Source organism: Halichoeres trimaculatus, unplaced genomic scaffold, assembly GCF_033239565.1.
Source record: "Halichoeres trimaculatus isolate MK-OKI-2021-1 unplaced genomic scaffold, fHalTri1.1 fHalTri1_scaffold_8, whole genome shotgun sequence".
Taxonomy (NCBI): Eukaryota; Metazoa; Chordata; class Actinopteri; order Labriformes; family Labridae; genus Halichoeres; species Halichoeres trimaculatus.
In genome coordinates, this window is record NW_027437186.1 from 13,587,283 (window position 1) to 13,605,939 (window position 18,657).

Below are 18,657 nucleotides of genomic sequence, written 5' to 3' on the forward strand. Positions count from 1 at the left end.
TTCATTTCATAACAGACTGGAATAAATACTTAATAAGGTAGTTAGTGTGAAACAGTATTGATTATGGGTGGGTGCAGGAATGAAATCTACCTATTCAGAACCTACAGGTCAGGGACGTGCAAAGACTTAGGAGGGGCAGGTGCTCAAAGTTAAAAAGGGGTCACATGGAGCACTAAGTCAAAATACCATACAGAAAGTAAATACCTTGCATTGTAACCAGCTGAATTGTTGCGACCCATATTCATAAAGAATGTAAAAGAATCATAACGTACCTTAACATTGTCCAACACCTCATAGATTTCTTAGATGCTAATGGAAAGTAAAAGTAGTGCATGTTACCTGATGGCCTGAGGACACTGAGCAGGTTCTGTTGAGGGGTTGGTGAGGAGGGTGCTGGTGTTGGTTTTGTTGAAAGTGGGCTGTATTCATCTGAGTGTAGAAACTAAAAAGAACATGGGAGACATAGTAGCTGATTAAACAAGTGTTATGTAATCATGACAAGATGGAAAGATAAACAGCAATGAAAATGGCTCCCTGTGACTGACCTGTCCAACTGTTGATAGGGACCTTGCTTTCCATTTTAATTAATATATGACTGCCTCAGATCAATGTCTTCGACAGCTGTGTATCATGCCTCATTCCTCTCTGAGGTTCATTACCAACTGTAGACCTTTGACCCATCATTGTGAACTATATTCTCGAGTGGGATGGCCTTCTTTGTCCACCTGGAGGCTGGGACATTGGTACATTTTCATTTATAAGGCTATCCTTGGACTACTGCCTTCCTAGATTTGCAATCTGATCACTTGGAGACGTGTTGATTCCTATGGTTTGCGCTCTAATGACCACTTGTTGCTTTCAGTTCCATTTGCCCACACAGAACAGGGTAAAAGGGCATTTATATACTCTGCATCTTCTGCATGGAACATGTTGCAAAAAGACTGAAAATTAACTGATCTCGTTTCTATAAATGCATTTAAATCCAGACTAAGAGCACTTGAGACAGCCTCCTCAAATTGTACCTGTTTTTCACAATATTAATTTTTAATTGTAAATCGCCATACTTTTACTGTGTAACTTTGCTGCCTCTTGGCCAGGACGCCCTTGAAAAAGAGGTTCTTCATCTCAATGGGACCTTCCTGTTTAAATAAAGGTTAAATTAAAAAAAAAAAAAAAAAGTAGGATAAAAATGGAGCAGTTATGACAGCTCTTTATTTTAATTTCACAGCTTTATTTTTGATTTCACACCAAAATAACGTACTAAATAACTGTTTTATACATAAAGGGGAACATTAATATATGGTGAAAGAGAAAAGAGGAGGTGTGTGTGTGTGTGTGTGTGTGTGTGTGTGTGTGTGTGTGTGTGTGTGTGTGTGTGAGAGTGTGTGTGTGTGTGTGTGTGTGTGTGTGTGTGTGTGTGTGTGTGTGAGAGTGTGTGTGTGTGTGTGTGTGTGTGTGTGTGTGTGTGTGTGTGTGTGTGTGGAACAAGCTTAATCTATTTTTTTTCTAATTTAAGGATTATCCTTGGGCAACACAGCCAGATTTTCTCACGCACACTAACATGCACATAACGTGCCTGCTACAGGTGGATGCTCAAGATGACATGGGACTGAAAGCTTGAGCACAGAACTAGAGCAGAATAGTGTTGGCATTGGCAAATCAGAGTCAGAGACCAGAGATCCTGGAGTAGAAGCCCCGAAAAGGAAGATACTTAATCTAGTTTTTAAGAGAATCAGAAAGGAATAATGAGAAAGTCATGAATATCCAGTTGCCCTACTGAACTCTGTCAGTTTATGATGTCCCTGTAGCAGTTGGTTGAAAGCACAGTCAATTGTAACTTGTTTTAACAGGTTTTTATAACACCTGTCTAACCCTGTCTGATCATGTTGTCCACAAACTATAAGTTCTCCCTTTCAAATCCTTCTACTGAAAATATTTGCTTCTCTCTAAGATTTAAAGCATCTTTAAGCACTAGGTCTAAGGTTAAGCAGCTGGTTGGTCCAATTCATTGAGCATGTCTGTCTTCTTGAAAGAGCAGTGTGATGTATTCAAGTTAAGAAATTAGATTTTTTTTCACCCAAAACTTAATTTTCTGGACATGAAGACTACATTTCTGCTCACCATGATTGCTTTGCATCCTGAAATTTAAAAAGTAAAGCCCAGAGGACTAATCTTTGAGCAATGAGTCCAGGAAAAATAATGGTATTTGCTATAATGCAGTCAATCAATGGTTGTAGTCATTACAGTTTGTGTGATTAAGTAAGACAGCAACAAGAAAATGATTTAGTAACACAGAAGATCTTGGAATAATAAATACATCATCTACTTGCCAAACAGGTTAGATTCACAGGGCTGCTGCAGTCAACGGGCAAGATAATCCATAAAGAGTAGATTTAAAGTCAGGTTAGATATCAAACAGAGCAGATGGAACCTTTAGTGAAACAACGTGGATGTGGGAAGAACTACCTCAAATACTGCAGAGTCAGCTGGTGGAGCATTTCAGGCTGATCAGGGGTGGGACTTCTGGATATGGAGCAACAGGAACAAGGAAGAGCAGATAATATCAACAACAACAAAGAACTTTGTTTTGAAGAGACAAAGTTCCTTCAACCTTGTTGACTTTCTAAAGAGATTTTCTCTTTGAGTCCAATAATATCAATGATTTTATGGTGAAAATTGCTGAATTTGCATAGTTCATGTTCAAATACAAGGGCAAGGCGTGAAGTGCAGTAGTGAGCAGTCGAGCCGCACCTTAGTCTCCAATATGATATTTTTAGACACTTTTAATATACACTCTGATTTTCCATAGCTAGGCTAGTAGACAGAGTATTTGTGTGTAACATATTTCCTTTTGCTGTTTGGAAGAAACCGCGGATATCAGACAATAAGACTGGAGTCACAAGGACTTGACTTGAGTCGGACTTGAGTCGCAAATTTGATGACTTGCAACTCGACTCAGACTTGAGGGTAAAAAACTTGAGACTAGATTCAGACCCAACTCGACTTGAGACAAGCTGAGTCTGACAACTCGTAGCATGTTCGCCACGCTATAGGTTCACACTTTTATCGATTGATTGATTGATTAATTGATGGAGTGACTGGAGACAGGGGAGTGCCGAGATTACAAGCACGCAAGCAGTCGATGGGCACACACAACACAATGCGTTTGTCAGCTAATAATGGCGACTGCCCCTAAGTCTGTAGCCCGTTCTGCTGTTCCTAAAGTAGTGCAATTTGCGTTTAAAAACTTCCACTCAAATGGAAAAAGGAGGAAAGCACAATGCAAGACATGCAACGCTAAAATAAATGAAAAAGAGGGAACATCGTCAAACTTTATTTGCCATTTAAAGACTGCACTTGAAGCCAAGGAAGTGTAACCAAGCTAACACCATTAGAAGTGTGTAAGTGTGTGTGTGTGTGTGTGTGTGTGTGTGTGTGTGTGTGCGTGCGCGTGTGTGTGTGTGTGTGTGTGTGTGTGTGTGTGTGTGTGTGTGTGTGTGTGTGTGTGTTTTTGTCACTGTCGGAATTGTGATATGGGCTACTGTAGCCTCTGTGACTGCATAAATAATATTCACTCATGGTAGCAAGCCCCCCTCTTCCAACACTTTATCACTCTTCACAACATACATCCACTCGTGACTTGTCAGCAGAGTAAATGACTCCCATGCAAAACCTTTATCCCTTCTCATTTAGCCTTCAATAAGTTTTTCCTCTTGCAAGTTGCATTAAGTCCACTCTTTTATTCTTTTGGAACACGGATAAAAGACCCTATGCTAGAAAAACAAATGCACGTGGCCAGGCACTATAGACAACTAAATTTGTGCCTGATCATACATGACATTAATATAATTATACCTCTCCATTATAATATTAAAATATATGGTTTAATCCATGCAGAGTTGCAGACTGATCTGCATGGTATTTTTTTAAAATTTACTTGAGGAAGATAAGGTTTCTCTCTTCAAGATACAACCCTGAAATATAACTATTGACTCGACTTGAATTGACAACCTTTGTGACTTGACTTGACTCGACTTGCCCACAACAGAGAAACTCGAGACTTGCTTGAGACTTAGACCAAATGACTTGCTGCTCGCATGGGACTCAGATCTTAGGGACTCGTACAATTGTCTGGCAGATATAAAAGCGCAAGGAAGGATGCAAAAGGATTGCAAAAGGATGACTTTTGCAACAAGGCAACAGACATTTTCGTTAAAAGGGGACCATTGAATGTTTTTTTTTGGTTTGTTTTTTTTAAATACCAAAACTGAGCTCAGATGAAACAAATTGGTGTTAGGATTAAAATCTCAGTTTTGAACTTAAATCTGTAAGGTTTTTTTTTGTTCATGTTCATGTATGGTGTGGTTTTGGAATAATTTTATGTTGTTTTTGTGTGATGGCATGCTAACAGTGGCGATTGCTCTAAGACTGCAAGAGAAGCTCAGCTTCCCCTAAAATATCCCTAAATAAAAGTGGTGATATGTACTGCTGTGTGTACATTTCATTGACAAAATATTCGCTAGAATTCCTTCATCTTTTGTTCAGAATCAGCTACCTATCACAGGTGACTGTCTCGACCTCCTTCTCATTCATCCCTGCAGCGTCTCAGCGCTTTAACACAGTCGGAAGCTCAGCGTCAACTGACTTCAGCGGGGAAGTGTAGAGTGGGTTGTTCCACTGTGGAAACTGGACGGTAATTGGATAAACGCTGGGCTTTGTCCTGCCCATCAGACGCTCAGCGTCTCTGGGGGTCTATGAAGCAGTGGGCTGGCCTGGACGCTGGGCTTCTGCATGATGATTGGACGATCTGTCTGAAGCCGAATCCCTTTTTGATTGACAGTGAAATGAGCCAGTCAGCGATCTCGAAGGAGAACCTTCCACCGGAGCATCTTCTCAGTTTTACAGTTTGTGTTGGACTGATCCGGAGGCTTTATCGATCCTCAGCAAGTTTACCTTCCTTAAAAATGACGAGCATTGTGTTTAAAGATTCTCTCTCTTTTCACCAATAAGCAGCTACAGCCGCGGAGCTTCTCCCCCTGTCACTCACACTTACAGCCTGCAGGTGTAGAGAGGAGCTCAAGACTTATGCCCGCAACACAGTGGGCCAAGGCCATTAAAGCAGTCTAGCTCTGCTGGCCATTGAGAGAACACTGGCAAAATCCCTGGAAAAAACACCCGGTTGGTACGACAGGGTCGCTGATCGTTTTCTTGAAAAGGAACAGAGGGTAGAATTTGCATCCAAATAAATAAATACATTTATGATGTTGGAAAAATGAGCTTCCCCTCCTTGACTGACCAGCAGCCGCCACTGGATGCTAATAACTGCAAATAAATTGAGGCTTATTTTTATCCAATATCTGTAGTTTGACCTCATGCTGTAGCTGGAAACTTCCTGGCATTAACAGTTTTACCCCATTCAGGCCACCTTTGTTCATTTTTGTTCATGACTCTTCTCTTCGTTAAGAAACAAAAAAATAAAAAAGAGGAAAGCCAATACTGGTAACTACTACCAAATTATCAGTGAGGGGATTTACAGACTTGTTGATTCCAAGGATACCTGTTGGCCTTGATAGTCTTGTTAGGGAGTGTCAGTTTTGGGGAGGGAGACCAAACAGTAGATGTTATCTGTACAAGTTCCAGGGTAGCCATTTCCATTGTAAACAACATACGTCATGGCTGCACTTTGAATGAAATACCTCAGTGCTCTCTTTGAAAAGACTTTAGATTAACTACAAATAAGTTTCCTGGATCTTTATTCTTTACTTTAGAATTTCCTCCAAAATACCCTTTACAAGGGTTTAATCTTATTACAAAACATCCTAATTTCCATGAAAAACCAGCTGCTTAGACTACAGACACCTGAGAACAACTGAGACAAAAACACAACACACCAAGAAATATCAACCAAAGCCTGAAAATATAAACACAACACAAAAATATGTGTGTGGTCTATGGCATCTAATTCAAAGAAAATTTGGAAGGCACTTTTAAGACACTTCATTCACCAATACAGGACAAAAATTACCAGCTCTACTTTGAAAAGCATTAAATTAGTAGAATTATCAAGCTCAACTTCTACTGCCTTGAGAAACAATTGTGCTGCATATGTTGCTTGTAGATGATCGACTGTTTTTTGATAGTTAAGAATATTTTGAATATTCCCACAACACTTACACATTAGCCGTCAGCTGCAGTTTGTGCTCATTGGCAGATGAAATGAATGATTGGCCTAAATATTCATCAAAAGCGGCAACCTCTGGTATAAGAGTATGAGACAAAGCAGACAAAACCTGTATTTAGTAGTGCTTGTGAATGTAAAATCCTGACCTAAAACGAGCTGTTTGGATTTGGGGGATTTGCCGACATCAGCGATTCCCTTTTTTTACCATCAGGAACTAGTCTGACCTGATTGGTCCACCAGAGCAAATACACCTGCACCCCCTCCCCGCCCAATCCCCTCCCCGCTGCTGCTCCAGCAGCCATCACTGCTATCGCTGCTCTGTTTTTGGCTGTAAACAGCCACATAGTTCCCTGTACAAGCTTCCCATCTCAGAAGAAGACAAGTCTAAGTGGCTAGAGTTCATTTATCAAGGAAATGTGCCAGCTACACTCAGTAAAACTGAGTATGTGTGTGCAAGTCACTTCACGGCCAATTGCTTTTTCAACTTTGGACAGTACAACAGAGGGCTAGTGAATAGACTCGTCCTGAATCCAGGCACATTACCAACCATCCACCAACAAACCTTGGACCCTGGAAATGTGAGTATTTTAAATGCTGTGTGCTGTGGAGCAAATGTAAGAGCTTTTCTTCAGTGTCCCCCTGTCTCTGTGTTAGCTTCAGGATGCTAACTTTAGCTGCGGTAGGGTTGCCAACTGTCCAGTATTAGCCGAGACGTCCCGTATTTGAGCCAAAAGAGGCGCGTCCCGTACGGGACGTTGTTTGTCCCGGCCGCAGAGGCAAAGGCAAGATGCATATATTTTTTCTCTCTGTGCACCATGCATTGTGTGTCTGGCTGCCTGCCATGGCCGTGCTTGTGTGACCAAGTCCCATTACGAGAAACATCCCCCCGTCCCGTATCTCTCTGCCTCAAAGTTGGCAACCCTAAGCTGCGGTTAGCCTGTTGTTTTAGCCGGTAATGTTACAGTAAACAAGCTTCGTAATGGTAAGCGGTGGCTCATTCACATATGAAGGCCACGCCCACTAAATCTGACCATTCTGAACAGAGGGGCTATGAGAGCCTGGAAACAATGCTGCTGTTTCTGATTTATTGGCTTTTTGGACGAAAACATGTAAGTACCATTTCATGAAGACATCAATGATCCATATCAAACTGCAGAAAGGAGCATAATATGGGACTTTTAACCTATTTACAGCCTGGTGCAAAGAACATCCCCCGTCTGAGTTGCTAATTTAACTATTGGCACACACTGTACGTGGGGTGAATTTTTTTCTAACTCGGCAGTTTAGAGGATATTATGGGCTTTTACAGTGAATCACAAAAGTTTTTTTTTTTTTTTTTTTGCGTTTCAGCTTTGCGTTTACACGGAAAAAGCATTTTGGCCGACCTAAAACGCAAACTTAAAAAAAAAAAAAAAAAAAGGCCACGAGCAGATTGCTAGAATGTTGAAGCGCATAAAGAGATGAGTCAAAGAGTGGATGACCATAGGGAGAACAGAGGACATGAAGCAACCGCAAACAGGAACACAACATGAGCTGTTGGCGGGATGCAGGAATGGATGAACCTGGAGATTTACAGTGAAGAGGACCTGACACAGGTGCTGATGCTGTTGTTTACATCTTTAAAAAAAGAATACCAGCAGAAAATTATTTAGGCTTTACAGAGAATGGTATCATTAAGTTACAGCAGGTAAAATTTGGGATACAATGAAAAGGACCTTCAAAATATTCAAGCTGTTGTAATTAAAAACTGATATGTAGCATGTGGCTGTAAAGAGAGTCAGTTTGGAGGGCCCAGATAAACAACACTGGATTAGTCTCTGATAAACCAAACTCTTCACTCACACTTAACCAGCGATGATTTTCTATTTATCCTTTGTATATTATTTACCCTTACATTATTCCTTACAAACAGGCAATCAAACATGAATCTTGACCAAACTTATGATAATAATAACTATAATTATAATGAATAATAATAATAATGAATAATAATAAGGATAATAATAATAATAATGAATAATAATAATAAAAATAATAATAATAATAATAATAATAATAATAATAATAATAATAATGAATAATAATAATAATAAAATGAAATTAAATCATGGGACTGGCAAATAGCTAAATGCATATATTCATAGACTGGTTTAGGATAAGGGAGGCATTAGGGATCAGGAAGGGAGCCTAGAAGGATGTTTAAACCAGATGAAGGGGCCTACATACTGTCCAAACACTAATAGAATGCAGTGGGCATGGTCTCCTTGCCTGAAGCCTGTGTCAATCAGCTTACAGACAAGTCACAGCAACATTTTCCCTGGAAGCTGGATGCTAAGCTGAAGTTCAGATATTTGAAAAACATGTGATAGTGTCATGGAAAAGTACTGGGAAGAGAGAGAAAGCTGAGAAGTGGTGAAAACTTATCTCACATGTCTTAGCTACACCCTGGAGCTCTTCTGGGTTCTTTCACCACACCAATAACCTGTCACTGAAATATCTGAGCCACGGAGTGTGATGCAATAGTAAAGTGTTGTTCAGGTACAGGAAGATCATACAGGCTGGCACTATTACAATTATAAAGAAACTGAAGTTAAAGCACAAAGTTTAGTTTAGGCAATATAAGCACATTGGCTGATCTGGCATCAACAAGGTATTCTGTCCCAGAGAACTGCTGCACACTCGGTACTTTTCTTTTTGGGACCTTTCTCTGTAAACCAAAATGTCAAAGTTTTGAAATGTATTTTGCTTTATACACTTTTCACATGGTTTGGACTGCTTTACACAAATTACTGCATCATTGAAAGGATCAGCACTAGGTTGTTCTGATTGCAGCCTTCAATTGCAGCATTTAGCGCTTCTGCATAGGCTTCATTTTCTAAGCAGAATGTTTCCCCTCGGTTAGTGCTAGCAATTAAGGCTGTATTCAGACCAGAAAAGTCCTTCAGTCCACTTGTTTGGTCCGGACCAAAAGCGGACTTTTTTTTTTTTTTTTTCATTTGGTGCGGTTCGTATTCAGATTGTACTTTTTGCAAGTGGACTATATTCTGTAAACACATCCACGTGTGTGACGATCAGTGCTCTCATTGGACAGAACTGACAAAGGGCGGCACACAGAATACAGACCCGGAAATGGAGGTAAACACGTGTGTTTATGCTCTCATTAGAGCTGCAAAATCATTTTCAGTTTCAAGAGCAGCTCCTTCAAAGCAGGCTTAATAACACCGCTTCTAAGGCGAATGCGCGCTGCAAGGAGACGCTATGCTCTGCGTGTCCTGACCCACAACATGCGAGCATAGATGGAAGTCATGCAGCATTTCGTCCTCTCTGTGATTGGCATGTTGCTCTTTGATACAAAGTGCTATCAAGCCTTGTTTCAGAGAAGTCTGTGTGCGGCCAGGAGAAATACAGCCGCTGTCAGGGTAAGCGACGATTCTTTTGAACAATCAATGGTCAGCAGTGTTGTAGCTCCACCTTCCGAGAGCAGATCAGTTCACTCTGGCACTCATACGAAAGGGTCCCAAAAAGTGGGACGGCTTGTCTTGGTTATTTGGGGATCCGTCCCGGGATAAGTCAGTGGAAAAACTACAAAACGCACGCTGTACCGAGACAAACCGAACTGGTCTGCTCAGTGGAAACGCGGCTTTTGTCTTTGTTGAACCACAATGAAGACACCGCAAAGTCAAAATCATCTTTATTAAATCAATACATAAATATGGGGCAACATTTACATTTGTCTTAAACATTAAGAAATACATTTAATATCACCATCTTTAAATCAGGATCTGTTTAACCAACACAAACACTTCTTTAACATCCTCAAAACCAACTGACTGTTCATCTCATTCTCTCTCACACTTGAATAGGTGAGCACAGAGTGCTCAAATGAAGCTTCAGTAGAAAAAATCAGCCAATCTGGTGTAGACAGATACTTTGTGGAAACATTTGAACAAATACTTATTTTCTTGTTTAGGTTTAAGGATAATCAATTGAGTAAAAAATATGTAGATATTTATATTCACATTCTATTAGAATTGAATGATTCATTCTTCAAAGTAGAATAAAAGAAGACTGTACACAGAGCAGCGCAGCAGTCAAGATCTAATTGTACAACTTTTTGAAAGTCTGGATTTTTTCCACAGACACAAAATGTAAATAATTATAAATCAGTAGATAACAGCATAAAGATTCAAAACAAAAGTTGAGAGATTCTTCTTCAAGTGATCCAAAAACTTACGTCTTCCTGTCTCAAATCTGAAACGCAACAGACCCGAAAAACTTTTTGAACTGTACACTCGCCTGATTTTTAGGAAAACAGCAAAACACACCAGCTACAAGCAAAAAGAGAGTTAGCTCCTTTTCTATTTTCTAACTTGCTGAGCTGAGCTGAGGAATAAATAGGTAATGAAAAAATAAATAAATAAATAACTTCAGTTTTTCGACTGGAATCGATTGTAACAATGGTGCTGTGTGGAAACGTGAAAGATGTGAAGTAAATCCGGGAAACCTGAAACAGTAATTCCCAGTTACCAAAGTGAAAAAGTCAAAAAGTATAAATGTTAAAAATAATTTAAAAATAACTCCTTAAATCAGCTGTGGCATAACTCTACACAGTCACTCAAATATTAAGTATATACTAAAGAAATAAATGCATTAAACACAGTAAACTGATTTCTAACAGTTTTTGTGAATCAATAAATATATCATCCTCTAGATGTAGTATTGCTGACTTCAACTCAGCTTACAGTTAAGAAAAAGAAATGCACATCCTCATGCCCCCAGCCGAGACATTGTCCAGCAACATTAGGCGATCAATCAATCACATCAATAATACCATCCTGATCAGATTTCACATTGTTGATAGAGTGCTCCTTCCACGTCACTCTCCACACAAAAGAGCCACAGTCTGTAATTAGCATTTCACATGAGAAAGCGACACCATGCACAAAGGCTTAAGATGAAAGCCTGGAGAGGTGCCAGCTCAAATCCCTGAACAAATGAGATAATGACTAGTGTTCGCTCTGCTAAGATGCTTTTCAGCACCAAAAAAGCTCTGTTAAAGCCAGGTTTGGATTCAGTTATGTGTAGGTGACTTCCTGAGGCATCATTAGCTGTCAGTCAGCACGTTCATAAAACCAGGTAATAATAGAAATCTAAGAATGGAAAGTGCTGCTTTGCTTCACTTCAAATAGAGAGGTGAAAACCTGCTGATAAAAGGTCTGGATCTTGCGTTGAATTTCTGCGTCTGACTGGAATGTGTCGTTTTCACTGTTCTAGTTTCTCCTGGTTGAAGTTGCACAGGAGGCTCTTGGCTCCATTTTGCCAGGAATACAGCGTTTCCATTGGTGTTTTTCCATCCTGCAAGAGAGAAATAAACACAAAAAGGGTGCAAGGTTTTAACAAGGTTTTAACTACTATTGTAGCATTCTGATAGATATGGTTGATTGCTAGGCGCCGCCCTGTTGGCTACGGCTGCCTTTTGCAGCAGCTCTCTCTTCTTTGTCCGTTTCTTGTAATTTCTTCTTCTCTTTTTCATAATCTTTGTATTTGGAGTGAATCAGTACTTTGTATGGCTCATTTGTTGGTCATGGACACCAAACTTTTTGTGGCTTCACTGATATTTTTGCTACTTTTTCTCCTGTGTTTGTCTGGAGATCCTACATGTAACCATGGCTGCATTGTTTACATGTGAACTCAGCTGTTAGCAGCCTGTAGCATGTCAATGCTAACAGGTGTAAGGCCTGATGTCTTCCCACAAGGTGAGGAGAAGGAAGTGAGGCCAACATGCTGGTTCTCAGGTGTGAGCTAAGAAGTGACAACATGGACCTGTCCTTCCATCCTTCATTATTGGGAACGTAAGATCTATCTGTAATAAGATGGACAAGCTAGCCGTGCTAACCCAGCAACAGAGGGAATACCAGAAGACAGAGTAGCATCATGCTATTCACAGACATGGCTAATGGAGCTAACATCAGACACCAATGCCATGTTGGAAGAGCTTCACCTGCTGTGAGCAGACAGGATCCAGGAGACAGAGATGGAGCATGACTGAAGAAGCTCAGTCCTGGACCCTGTGGAGGTGGAGGCTGGCTGAACTGGACAATGATGGACAAGCTGTCATCACCTACTTTCTTATGGACCTTTTTGCACTTTCTATACACTTTCTTACTTTTGTTTTCTTGATTGCTGCTGTGACTTCAATTTTGTTGTACTTGTTACAATGACAATAAAGTTCTATTCTATTCTATTCTATTCTATTCTATTCTATTCTATTCTATTCTATTCTACATCTGGCTATTGATAATGGGAGGAATGAGCATAGATGATCTAAAGAACCTGTTTTCAAGGGTCTAATGAAGCGGTTTAATTCATGCTTTAGACTAATTTAAAGTCTTTAACTTGTATTTTTTTGTGAATACTCTCATTTTTTTTGTTGTTGTACTTACACAGTTCTTGGTGTTGAGGCTGGCCCCATACATCATGAGCAGCTTGATCATCTTGAACCTGTTAATTCTCACAGCATCGTGCATGGGTGTGTCTCCATCCTACAGGAAATTAAAAAACTCAGCAATAAGTTCATTTCCATTTGGCAAGTGGGATCAATTAGTGTTTTTCTCACTGTGTAATCAACAGCATATGTGAGGGTTTGACAATTATCAGAGAAATGTTTTAATCATACTTGAAATTTATGATCAAAACAAAAAAGGCTGACAGCTCCTTCAAACTGGATAAAGGCCAGCTGAGCTCTGTTGCAACTACTTGGACCCAAACGACTCTTTTCTTAATTTACACATTGTTTTGTGTGCAGATATTGCACCATTGTATGAGGTGGTTGTGGCTCTTTAAGCTTACTCTGTCTTTAGCGTTGACATCTGCTCCACAGTGGATGAGATGTTCAGCACACTCGCTGTGACCCGTCCTCACGGCCACATGGAGAGGAGTGCTGTTCAGCTGAGGGGAAAAAAGCAGTTTGATTTTTGACTGATGTGAAAAAGAAAAACACAACATCTGCCTTGGGCTCCGTGAAGTGACAGGTGACTCAAAGTAACCCCCCTCCAATACATCTAGTGTGTGTCTCACCTTGTCTCTGAGGGTGAGCTTGGCTCCCTGGTCGAGGAGGAGCTGCAGGGCAGGCAGGCTGCCTCCTCTGCAGGCCCAGTGCACTGCAGTGGCATCCAGCTGAAACACAAACCCTGCTGTTAGACATATTCAAGCTTTACATTGGTGTGTTCATTTGTTTATTTGGTTGTTTGTGTTTTTGAATCAGAAATACAAACAATCATCAATCACCTTGTCTTTTTTCTCAACAGCTGCTCCAGCCTCCAGAAGTTGTTTCATGATGTCCACGTGTCCTTTGAACGAAGCTTTGTGCAGAGCCGTTCTCTGGAACTAGATTACAGGAGAATAATTTAAATGAATCTGTTTTTCTTGCTTTTTACTTATCTATAGACCCAGCTCAAGTTTTGAGAGATGTTTTGGATTTCACGCCCTTGAACATTCTTTAATGCGACCATGAAAATTTTCCAGAAGCAAGCCGTGCAGTGTGACACTCACGTGGTCTGCTGCGTTTGGGTTTCCTCCATCAGTCAGGTACTTTTCCACAATAGGCAGTTTGTTCTCCATGGCTGCTGTCAGAAAAAGCTGCTCATCCACATACTCTGGCTGGAAGGTAAATATAGAAAAAAAAAGCAAATGATCCACAGCACATGATAAACCACAGGTGGAGGAGAAGGAGCAGAGTAGCTGGAGTTGTTTTAAATTTTATGACAAATGTACTGTGTCCAGTTCTGTGTTTCTACAAAATGCTGCTGTTTTGATGTTTATTTATGCAGAGTTTGACAGCAAAACCAGAAACAAGGTCTGATTTATTTCCCTCAGTTATGTTTGTTGATATCACCACTGTAAATATGAAATCTAAGAAAGTATTTCTGTTCTATTTTAGTGAAAAAAAGTCTAATTATTAGACTTAGTATGAGCTACATTCACAAGTCAAGAAAAAAATCTTATATAAGGAATTGACCTTGAAAACATAACTGCCAATCTGGATCAACAAAAAGTTGGCTTATCTAGTATCTTGTAAAAAAACAAGATTCCTATTTCCAGACATTGATAATTAGACTTTTCGTACCCTAGTTGAAATATTTGTTGAGCAATATATATATATTTTTTTTTTTGCAGGGGGGGGGGGGGGGGGGGGGGGGGTGTCTTTTAATATCTTAAAATTTTGCATTTTTCTGAACTTCCCAGTGAACACGGCTCATGCCACTTCACATTGAAATTATTACATGGACTTAAAGGAGAAAATAAACATGTGATTACGTGCATTTAAGTAATACAAAAACAAGGTATTTTGTTGTTGGTGGTGGTGTTTGATTTTGTTATTATTGTTTTGTTTTCTTTTTTATTGCAAATTGTCTCTTCAGGTGCACTTCAATGAGAATTTTTCTTGCAACAGTTGCTTGTGTTTGATAAAAAGATATTTTTTTTTGTTTCTCAGTTTTCTACAGGTGGCCACATGAGGGCTCTGCTGAGCACTGAAAATCTTATTTTTCCTCAGAACTACAAAATAAAACAGCATCATTATGGGGAAAAAGACATTTGGGATTTATAAATTATGTTTCTTTCCTCTCTAATTTTTTTTAACATGTTAATTAAATCACCTTTTCCGAAGTAGGGGTTGGGACCTTCACTAGGGATCAGGGGGAAAATGTTTTCCTTCCACATGACTTTTTTGTTATGAGAGCCTCAAGGTGACTAAGCCAGGAAAATGACAGTGGTGGCATATTCATTCCCACTAGCTAGCTAAGGATCTTAGCCTTTTTCTCATCTTGTCAGTTTTTGTATTGGTCTATCAGTATATTCCCACAGCAACAGGATGTACTTTTCTATCAAATGATAAAAAGCAACATAATCTCACCACAATCTCAGGCTGTGGCTGGTGTTTCTTGTGGACAGGGACCCTCCTCTCCCTCCTCCTCTTCTTCAGCTGCAGGATGTTGAACAAGTCATCAACTGTCTCTAGCTTCAGACGTCCGCTTTTGTCCATCTGACAGGGAGCAACAAGATAGACGGCTTCAGCACAGAGAAACAACAGTAAGAGTGGAAACACGCTGAGAAGAGAAGTTTCTGCTCCTCCTGAAAAGGCAAACAGAATCAGCTGAGAAATAATATTGTTTTTTATATCATGCATGTTAATCCACAGTATAACTATTTTTTTTTTTTGCTGCATTTTGTTAATGGTGAAGCTTTAATGCTTTGGCTTTGATGTTAAATGATTAACTGTAAGGTTTAAATCTGTTTCAGCCAGCTCTGTAGTTATGAAGATATTTTTTTCTCTCAAAAGGCCACTAGGAGGCAGCATGGACCAGGAGACAAACTCATAATTGGCATCTCCACTCGACCATATACAAATATTACCTTTGAAGAACAGTTTGATGATCAATGAACCTTTTACTTGTGTTTTAAGAGGAGGCCGCTGAGGGAAGCTCTGAGCTTGTCTGAAAAATATTTTACCATAACTGTTTTTTTTCCTGTCCTGAAACCCATGATGGCTCAACTTGAGCATGCAAATAGTACTTAAATGTGACATTTGTATTTGTTTACCTTTCATTCATCCCTTCTCCTGAGATAAAATAAATAAATAAATAATAATTTAAAAAATCCACAGAAAGAGGCTGTGAGATTAAAATGCTCTGAACTTTTAAAAAAGAGAACATTTCCACACTGATGAGAAGCTTGATTATGATCACGGGACTCAAGCAGTTAAATCCAGATAATATAGTGCTTTTTGGTAAATATACTGACAGAGTACAAGATAAGATGTAGCTTTAAAAGGTAAGATAAAAAAATAATGAAAATAATTGAGTGTTGATTATTTTACTAAAGTTGAAGTCATCAGTTGTAAAATGTATTGAATTCTCTCTGTGTCTGTCCAGATAATTGCAGGGTTGTAATCAAACCACATGTTGATTTCACTGAAACTAAGCCTAGATTTAATGGAAAAAACAAATGAAGTTCATTGTCTTATAGGACTTAATATGGACCACATTGATCTGAAAAGACCAGAAATATGTCATATTTCAAGACTGACTTGTTTTGTTTCTTGTATCAAAACATTTTTCTAGTTTGAAGAAACTTGGTGAGTTATTGTTTCTTTCCTTATTGGCAGATTTTTTCTTTTTCTTTTTCTTTTTCTTTTTTTGGGGGGGTGATTTCAGGGGTCATTTTTGTCCTTTGATAGCTTGAACTGAGACAATTTTCTGGACATGTCAGTTGAATGTGGCTCAAACTAGTCTGATAAGACAAATTAGACATCAACACTTCATAAACATATCGGTTTTTGCAGTGAACATGAGAATCTGTGAATAATTTGAATGAGCTGAACAATTCTTGACATCGTCCCATGTCCAGTGTTATAAGCTAGCAATAAAAAAAGACTTCATCTGATTTTCTTACACTATGATAAATAATATTCTTAAAAGAAAGCAGTTAGAGTAGTTAGTTAGTGATTCTAACTGTATTGCTTCAGTGTGACTGTTCCTTTAAAAAGTGAATTTTCTCTTTATGTGTGTCCTGATGAGTTTTTTTTTGTTGTTCTCACATTGAGCGCAGCCACGCTAACTTCCTCCTGTTCGCTGCCGCTGTCACTCTCCTCTGACAGACCCCCACCCACATGCTCTCTGTGGGACTTGCGGTCATCCTGTTTCTCTTGATTGACTGCTGCCTCGTAGGCGCCCCCTTGGAAGTCTTCTGCCTCTTTGCCCTCTGCCCTCTTACCGGACACCTGGGGGTTAGAGAAAGCACGAGACATCAAATTATATATATCTGTTTTTGTAAGGAAGCAAACTTCTTGGTATCATTAAGAGGAAATATCAATGAATTTTAGTTACAATACACATTCAGAAGATATTGGAAGCCAATAAAGATAAAAAAAATAAAAAACATTGAGGAAGAAGGTCAAACTGTCAACAGATTCCCACAGTTAGATCTTAACGTGAGCTCAGCAGGAGATCTTTGGTTTCATACTGTTGCAGGTTCTCTTGGCTGCTGCTCGGCCAAACACTAATGCTTTCAGAGGAATGTAAACACAGCACAGCTCCAACACAATAAAACACACGCTGCTCAGCCCCTCACTCTCTGTTTAAATGTTACTGAATGGTTCATGTCGCCATTCAAACTGCATCATGTGACCAAACTTTAACCACTTTGGAAGAGAGTCCCACAATGGTTAGACAAAGTAAAAGGCAGTAATGAGTATTGATTGTGGAACATTAGGCTCTTACATCTACCTGCACCAAAGCTGATATTTGGCAGCCTCCTCTTCTTAGCGCATTAGTTTTAAAGGATATGGGACAAAGGAGTCTGTACAAGTTAAACACCTCAGAAAACCATTGAAATTTAAGAAACTAAAGTCATGTCTTCCATGTAAGAAAGGAGTCGAGCAGTATTTGTTTTCAAAGGTACGAAAAACAGTACTTGTGTTTCAAAAACTGGATCATGAGGAGAATAAGTCTGGAACAACTTCATCAAAGCATCATCATTTTTCAGCAAAGTCATTGCCAGGTCTTATTTTCTAATCTTGTTGTTGAGAACACCATGAAGAGAAGATTTGTGGTTTCAACTAATTCCTTCACTGTTAAAACAAAGAGAAAGTCAAATACCGTCACACATCCTGTTTGCTTTACGCTCGTTCATTCAAGACAGAAACATTTATTTAACTTGTCATGTACTGTAAAACCATCTAACCCCTCATTGTCCCATATGTGTCTCTCTCAGCAGATCTTACCAGTTCCTCAACACTGTGCAGTCCCATTCTTCTTCTTGGTGTAGTGTAGGTGTAAAGCACCGAAGGTATCTGGAGGTAGAGTAAAGTCCACTGGTCCTCTGCTCTGATGTTCAGCGTCTCTCTGTTTGTCTCTCTGTCTGTCTGCAGCTGGAGCATCGGCCTCTTATATCTCCGCCCCTGTCACTCAAGTCAGATCACATTACTGCCCTCATGTGCTCATTTGGCACGCTCACTGGTACCAACATCACCCCCACCTCACCTCCACACCCAGCCCCTCCCACCATAAGCAATGCCCAGTTTGGGCTTCACTTTGTCACTGTTCAAAGACGGATTAGGAGTAAGAGGGGTCACTCTGACTCACAAACTGACTTTATGTTTTAGTGAGTGTGATACTGAATAACATGACACGGCAAAAACAAAGTGATTAAAACCCTAAAAGTCTCTTAGAGTAGCTGACTATATATGAACAATATGGATAATAAAGGATATGAATAATGTAGCATGACTAAATAGACAGACTGACATATTTTGAAAAGTATTTTAACAACTTTTTCTCAAAGAAAGATAAACATTCAAGTTGCCGTGTAACCCTTGTGCCGTGTGTGTCTAGTTTAACTTGTAGAGCCACCGTGCAAGTGCAACAAAAGTAAAAATTAAACAACACGGAAACAAATTGTCGATTAGTTGTGTAAAC

General features: G+C 39.6%; 1 protein-coding gene across 1 annotated transcript; it reads right to left on the reverse strand.

Annotated features, from left to right (window-relative positions):
* Positions 1 to 10,483: 10,483 nt before the first annotated feature.
* On the reverse strand, positions 10,484 to 18,085 carry ankrd1a (ankyrin repeat domain 1a (cardiac muscle)). Its single transcript, XM_074676179.1, has 9 exons — positions 17,964 to 18,085; positions 16,779 to 16,961; positions 15,096 to 15,224; positions 13,733 to 13,840; positions 13,469 to 13,567; positions 13,259 to 13,357; positions 13,031 to 13,129; positions 12,625 to 12,723; positions 10,484 to 11,536 (listed from the first exon to the last, which is right to left on the reverse strand). The coding sequence occupies exons 1-9, from the start codon at positions 17,988 to 17,990 to the stop codon at positions 11,444 to 11,446; spliced, it is 936 nt and encodes a 311-aa protein (XP_074532280.1). The 5' UTR covers positions 17,991 to 18,085; the 3' UTR covers positions 10,484 to 11,443.
* Between the last annotated feature and the right edge of the window lie 572 nt (positions 18,086 to 18,657).